Source organism: Haemorhous mexicanus, chromosome 10 (genome assembly GCF_027477595.1).
Source record: "Haemorhous mexicanus isolate bHaeMex1 chromosome 10, bHaeMex1.pri, whole genome shotgun sequence".
Lineage (NCBI taxonomy): Eukaryota > Metazoa > Chordata > Aves > Passeriformes > Fringillidae > Haemorhous > Haemorhous mexicanus.
Window position 1 is genome coordinate 25,276,929 of NC_082350.1, and position 7,241 is coordinate 25,284,169.

The following is a 7,241-nucleotide window of genomic DNA, read 5'->3' on the forward strand; positions in this document are numbered from 1 at the left end:
GGAAGGAAGGGAGGAAGGAAGGGGTCCATTCAGAGCTCCGAGGGGAGGTAATTCGCCGGGAACAAGGGGCCGGCTTTGCAAAGTATAAATAGTGCCACTTCAATCGCGGCGTCGCTGTCAGACCCCGGGAGCCCTGCACGTCGGGCGGCACGGCCCGGCCCGGCTCGGCACGGCCCGGGGCGCCGCCGCCGCCTCCCCGCCCCGTGGATGCCCGCCCGGGGAGCCGGGGCAGCGCGCCCCTGAGCCATGGAGGAGCTGACGGCGTTCGTCTCCAAGTCGTTTGATCCCAAAGCCAAGGAGAAGAAGGAGCTCATCACCTACCGCGAGGTGCTGGAGAGCGGGCCCCTGCGCGGCGGCGGCGGCGGCCCGCGGGAGCCCGGCGGGGCGGCGGCGGAGCCGGGCCGGGAGGACACGGGCAGCCCCGCGGCGCGGCCGGCCGGGCGCTCCCCGCCGCGGGAGCCCGACGCCGCCGCCGAGAGAGCGGCCGAGGCGGCCACCCCCAAGCTCAGCGACGGTAACGGCGGCACCGCGGGCTCCCCCTTCTCCCGTTCCCTTTCCCCTTCCTCCCCTTTCCCCGTCGGGGTCGGTTCGCGCGGAGCGGCCCGCGGTCGCGGGTGGCCGGGGACCGGCGGGGAGGCTGCGCCCGGCGGTGATGGGCGGCTGCCCGGGCTCTCCCAGCCGCGGGAGATCGGCGGCCGGCCTCGAAGTTTTTAGATTAAAATATTTAAACCCGGATTTAACTTGCTCCGAACGCGATCTCGTTCCCGTTCGGCATCCCACGGGAAGCCGCGCCGCCAACGAAAGCCCGGCCCCGCGGGCCCGTTCGTTCCCCCGCGGCTCCGCGGACTCGCGTGGGGCCGGGCCGCGCTGCCCACGCTCAGCCCCGCGGCTTCCGGCAGATCCGCCTGCGGGTGTTCCGCGCGGTACCGCGGGCCGGCACCGGGGCCGCCCGCCGCTCTCGGGCGCTGCGGGAAGCGGCCGGGCCCGTGCCCGTGGCTGCGGGGACCCGCGGGTCGCTGCCGCCCTTTTGTTCGGACCGGCGGAGCGCCCGGAGCATCCCCGATCGGATGCCCGCAATGAGGCGATCGGTGCGGCGGGGAGCCGCGGCGGGACCGGGCCGTGCCGGCCGGGCGGCCCCGGGGGGTCGGGGCGCGGGCCCGGCGCTCCGGCCCGGAGCGCGTCTCCGGCCGAGAATTGACCGAGGAGAAGCGGATCCCGGGGGGCGCGGGGCGCGGAGGGGCCGCGGCGGCCGGCGGAGACTCCGGGGACCTGTTGCTGCGCATCCCCCGGGGGCGCGGCGGGGCCGGAGGGGAGGGCTCGGTGCGGACCCCGTTCCCCCCGGCAGCGGTTACCGGAGCCAGCGGCGGAGCCCGGAACGGCAGCGGCCGAGGCGGCCTAGCGCGGCCCGGGCGCACAGGCCCCGCTCCCGGCTGCCCCGGCCCCGGGGGGCTCCCGCCCGCATCCCCCCGGCCGCCGGGAGCGCCGGGAGCGGGGCGAGCCCCGGTGCCCCCGGCCCCGCCGCTCTGACTGCTGTGTCGTGCCCAGTGTCCCCAGAGCTGAAGGAGCGCAAGGAGGATGCGAAAGCGATGGAAGACGAAGGGCAGACGAAAATCAAGCAGAGGAGGAGCCGGACGAATTTCACCCTGGAGCAGCTGAACGAGCTGGAAAGGCTTTTCGACGAGACCCACTACCCGGACGCGTTCATGCGGGAGGAGCTGAGCCAGCGGCTGGGGCTCTCCGAGGCCAGGGTGCAGGTAGCCGGGGCCGCGTGGGTGCGTGTGCTCGGGGGAGGGGGCAGCTCGGGAAGAGCCGGGGAGATGATGGGGACGAGCCCCATCCTTCTGTCAGGGAGAGGAGGCAGCTCCGCAGCTCCCCGGCTCCCAACTTCCACCGGCAAACCTGCCAGCGGCCTCGCAGGGTTTTGCCTGCCCGGGATTTGTGTCCCCGTCCCTTGGTTCTGCCGCGGTTTCTCCCAGCTCCGCCGTTGTGCCATCCCTGCCTCGGCAGCCGCTCCCGGTGCCGCTGCCCGGCTCATCCATGGACACCGATTCCCGTCATGGATGTCCATGACCATAAACTGAATTAGACACCGCAGAGTGAAACAATGACAGATGCATTTTCAAACCGTTTCGCCTCGTAGTTCTTAGATGTTGAAACGGCACGAAAATTGAGCGAGGGTGCTTTGTTGGGGTTTATGAAATACAGAAAGTCTGGGATTAACCCGAGATATTTTGAGCTTTCTGTCCTCCCTGGAAGCCGCGGCTTCTCTGGGTTTAACCTGCGCTTTGCACCCTCCCGAAGTTTTTTTCCAAACGGGTCCCTGGGCTGCTTTCTGCGAGTTTTGTCGGGATGAGCTGAGGAGCGGGGAGGAAGGGGATCCCTCAAATGAGAACAAATGTAGCTGCTCCGGTGTATTTCCGTTCTGAAAATAAAAGAAGAGAAAATGATGGTCATTATTTGCTGGAACACATGGAGAAGTTTTAGGCCCCGAACATCTGCAGCTGGTGGAAAGTATCGCTGTAACAGATACTCCCCCTCAATCTTTGTGCTCGCAGGCACCATCTGCACCCAAGTATGCGCTCAGTCCTTGGGGGGTTTCCCTGCATCGTGTAAGGTTGTGAGGACAGAGGCAGAGCCAGCACGGGAACCGAAAAAACTCAAAACCAGCACCTTTTGGCAGAGCCTGAACCACAAAAAAAAAAAAAAAAAAAAATTGAAGTAAAAAAATAAAAGTCTTCATTTTCCTTCTCTTCTCCCCCTCCTTTTTAATTTTTTTTAGTTGCTTTTTTTTTTCTTTTTTTTTTTTTTTCTGGCTGCTCGGTTGGTTTTTGGTTGGTTGGTTTTTAATTGTGTTTGTTCGTGGTTTTTAAATTTATTTTTTATTTCTGTTCACCAAACCCTAACAAAACCAAGGCAAAAAGTTGTTGGCTGTGGAAAATGGAGCAGGGAGGTGCTCGACAAAGGAGGCGGCGGCGGCGCATAATCCGCGCTCCCATGATGCCAAATCGCAGGGTGCATAATAACTTTTGGAGATTTACATAGATTAAACCCCATTCCCTAGAAATCCTCCCGGAAAAAAACCGCTTTTCAATAATATTTTGCCTCGTATCTGCTCTAATTTGTAAATTATGGAAGGCGCGTTTGTTTCCACGGGAGGCTGAGGGCGAACGTGGCTCTTGGGCAGATTTTCCCTGGCTGGAGAAAATGACAGGGCGGGAGGAATTCCCGTTTATATTTGTCTCTTTAAATAAGACCTCAAAAAATGCAATTTTTTTATCTTCTTTTTTTTTTTTTTCCTTTTTTCTGGCCGCGGGGAAAGGATTCCTTGGCCGATGTGGCTGCTGGGATGCGCTGCAGAGCCCTGGGTTAAAACGGGCATGTTTTAAGACCGGCTCTCCTCCTTTCCCTCCCTCCTTTCCCAAAGCCAGCAGAACTTCAGGCTGGGAATTTATTTTAACGATTCCATTTCCAATATTAAAAGTACGTTCTCGTCTAACGGGGCAGCCTCTTCGGTGCAAGCAAATTAGATTATTATGATAATGAGATAATTATTCCGCTTCTGTGCTACACTCCAGTGAACAGAGAAATTCGAAACTTCTTTGTAGCGAAGCTTTTAGGACCGTGATTCTCCTCCACCCCCCACAAAAAAAAGAAGATAAAAAGTCATAAAAGCCTGTTGTTGTTGAGTTTTTCTGTAAGATAGAGCTAATTAATTTATTTATTAATGAGCACGAGCTTCTCAGGCCATTACCGCCCGCCAGCAGTGGGTATCGAGGGCGATTTCAGCCTTTTGGGAGTCTGGCGCGGAAAGAGGAGCCCGGGGCTCGGGAAATCATTTCCCCGGGGCGTGCACGCTGCGCTTGGCCATTTTCGGGGGGTTTGGGCTCTTTCCCTTCTGCCTCTCGGAGCTGGGGAGCGGGGGCTGCCGGGCGGGGGGAGCGCAGCGCACCCGCGCCTCTTTGTCCGCGGGCTTTGGGGCATTTTTAACCATTTCTATCGTTATTATTTTTAACCATTTCTATGGATTGCCATCGTGGCCGTTGTTATTCCGGGCGGCTTTCTGGGGCTGCCGGCGGAAGGCGCGGCCGTGACGCCGTGTCCCGCTCCGCTCCCCGCAGGTTTGGTTCCAGAACCGCCGGGCCAAGTGCCGCAAGCAGGAGAACCAGCTGCACAAAGGTAGCGGGCCGGGGGCGCGCCGCGGGCACGCGCGGGGGGCTCGGGCCGCGGCCCCCGGCGCTGACCGCTCCGCTCCCCCGGCCAGGGGTGCTGATCGGGGCCGCCACGCAGTTCGAGGCCTGCCGGGTGGCTCCCTACGTGAACGTGGGCGCGCTGAGGATGCCCTTCCAGCAGGCAAGTGCGCTCGGGCGGGTGGCTCGGTGACCGCGCGGCCCCGGGGGGTGACACGGGCCACCCTGCGCTTGTCCCCGCAGGTGCAGGCGCAGCTGCAGCTGGACAGCGCCGTGGCCCACGCGCACCATCACCTGCACCCGCACCTGGCCCACGCCCCCTACATGATGTTCCCCGCGCCCCCCTTCGGGCTCCCGCTGGCCACCCTGGCCGAGTCCGCCTCCGCCGCCTCCGTGGTGGCCGCCGCCGCCGCCGCCAAGACCACCAGCAAGAATTCCAGCATCGCCGACCTCCGCCTGAAGGCCAAGAAACACGCCGCCGCCCTGGGGCTGTGACCGCGCTGCTGCTGCTGCTGCTGCTTTGTTGTTATTTTTTTTTTTTTCCAAAAAAAAAAGGGGAAAAAAAAAAAAGGGAAAAAAGTTAAAAAAAAAAAAAAAGGAAAAAGGAAAGAAACGAGGGAGAGGAGAAACGGACGGGAGATATATACTTATTTAAGGAATTAGAGGACGCGCAGCTGGGAAGTTCACAGGTTTTGAAACTGACCTTTTTCTGCGAAGTTCACTTTAATACAAGAAATTTGATAAGAGAGGCGGGCCTCCTTTCACGTTGCATCAGGTACTTGAGTTTAACAACCACGTCTGGAATAGCGACAAAAAAAAAAAAAAAAAAGGAAAAAAAAGAAAAAAAAAGACTACGACGAACAGAAAAAAAAAAGGAAAAAAAAAAAAAAAAGACAATGATTTCTCTGCGAATTTCTAATGGGAAACTGTCCGGGATACTTCCTCCAGCAGCATTCCGGGTTGCATGTATTTGTATTTCATTGATGGAGTCCTTTGATTCACTTGCACTTCACCCTCATCTTTAGTAGAAAAAAAACCGAGACAACCACAAAAGCAAACAAACAAACGTGGCTGGGTTCTTTCTCCTTTAATCTTGGAGGGAAGCAGGCAGAGAGAGGCAGATCAAGCGCTACCTTTTCCACTCTCAAATCTTTGTTGGTCGTTTGCTGTCCCACCTCTGAAATAAAAGGGAGCAGAAAGCACCAGGAGAGCGGACTTTGCCTCCCTTTGCCGGGGATCTCCTGTCCCGAGGGCAAAAATAAATGGGGGAAAAAAAAAAAGGAAAAGGAAAAAAAAAAGAGAGTATTTAATTCCCATCCACCACTTGACACCACGGCAAATTCCAATAAGAGGTACTGGGTACATGTAAAATATGTTGATACACACGAACAAAGTTTATTTTGGCTATAACTTGTGAATTGATAGTTGACTGTCAAACATTTACATTTTATCTCATAAAGGTGTATCTATTCACGTAACCTTGTGATTTTTTTGGTTATTATTATTATTATTTGAGAGACGTATAGCTATTTAACCTGGGGTACCCTGCAGTCAGTGATTGTTATCCCAGATTTTGCCATCTGACCCTCATGCTTATTGCCAAGACAGAGGGAAAGCTCTTCTACGCGAACTTTGGTATGGACGGGCTTTGTATCTATTTGTTCTCCATGAAAACAAAATTATTTATATTGACCATATTTTTTCTAGTGTATTTTAAGTTATTTAAAAAAGAAAAAAGAGAAAAAAAAAAAGAAAGCAAGATGCTGTTATCTCATTGCATTTGTTGTCAGTACAATATATTTTGTTTCACTCAGGTTTGCTTCACCTTTTTTAATCCATTCTCGACGTCACGAATTTCAATAAGTGCCAAGTAATGAATTTAAGACACTTTGCCTATTGACTGACGGGGGGACGGTTCGGGGGCCGGTGCCAGCTCCCTGCCGGGACTGTCGGTGTCCAGCCAGCTGTGATGTTCTTTCTTTTCCGTGTTCTCACCTCCTGTAGATCTCGCACGTTTCTTTCCGCTCCGTAGATGTCGCGACACGCCGATAGCGCTCAGCACGACGAGGAAGCGCCGCTCGCCTCCGCGCAGCTTTTTTTAAACATTTTTTTCCCTCCACTTTCTGTGAGTTTTCCCCGAGTTTCGGCTGCACAAACCGGGACGTTCGCGTTGGGCTTCTCTGCGGCAGCCGAGCCGGCCGGCGGACGCTCTATAGCAATTGTGTCTTTACGAGTTCTGTCAGGTTCCCTCAGGTAATAAAAGCGAGCAAAGCGGAACGGCTCGGAATCTTTTCCAGGGCGGGATCCGGGGGCACCGGGACCCCCCGCACCCGGGCAGAGCCCGCACCAAGCCCGGGCAGAGCCCGCACCGAGCCTGGGCATTGCCCGCACCGAGCTCGGCAGAGCCCGCACCGAGCCTGGGCATTGCCCGCACCGAGCCCGGCAGAGCCCGCACCGAGCCCGGCAGAGCCCGCACCGTGCTCGGGCAGAGCCTGCACCGAGCCTGGGCATTGCCCGCACCGAGCCTGGGCATTGCCCGCACCGAGCCTGGGCATTGCCCGCACCCGCCTGGGCATTGCCCGCACCGAGCCTGGGCATTGCCCGCACCCGCCTGGGCATTGCCCGCACCAAGCCCGGGCATTGCCCGCACCGAGCTCGGGCAGAGCCCGCACCGAGCCCGGCAGAGCCCGCACCGAGCCCGGCAGAGCCCGCACCGAGCCTGGGCATTGCCCGCACCGAGCCCGGCAGAGCCCGCACCAAGCCTGGGCATTGCCCGCACCGAGCCGGGGCATTGCCCGCACCGAGCCCGGCAGAGCTCGCACCGAGCCTGGGCATTGCCCGCACCGAGCCCGGCAGAGCCCGCACCGTGCTCGGGCAGAGCCCGCACCGAGCCTGGGCATTGCCCGCACCCGCCTGGGCATTGCCCGCACCGAGCCCGGCAGAGCCCGCACCGAGCCCGGCAGAGCCCGCACCTGCCTGGGCATTGCCCGCACCGAGCCGGGGCACTGCCCGCACCGAGCCTGGGCATTGCCCGCACCCGCCTGGGCATTGCCC

The 7,241-nt window shown here is 58.7% G+C and overlaps 1 protein-coding gene across 1 annotated transcript; it reads left to right on the forward strand.

Annotated features, from left to right (window-relative positions):
* The first annotated feature begins 153 nt into the window (after positions 1-153).
* SHOX2 (SHOX homeobox 2) lies at positions 154-6,464 on the forward strand. Its single transcript, XM_059855873.1, has 5 exons — positions 154-514; positions 1,546-1,754; positions 4,119-4,176; positions 4,262-4,364; positions 4,409-6,464. Exons 1-5 carry the CDS (start codon positions 247-249, stop codon positions 4,680-4,682), a joined length of 912 nt encoding a protein of 303 aa, XP_059711856.1. The 5' UTR covers positions 154-246; the 3' UTR covers positions 4,683-6,464.
* Positions 6,465-7,241: the final 777 nt, after the last annotated feature.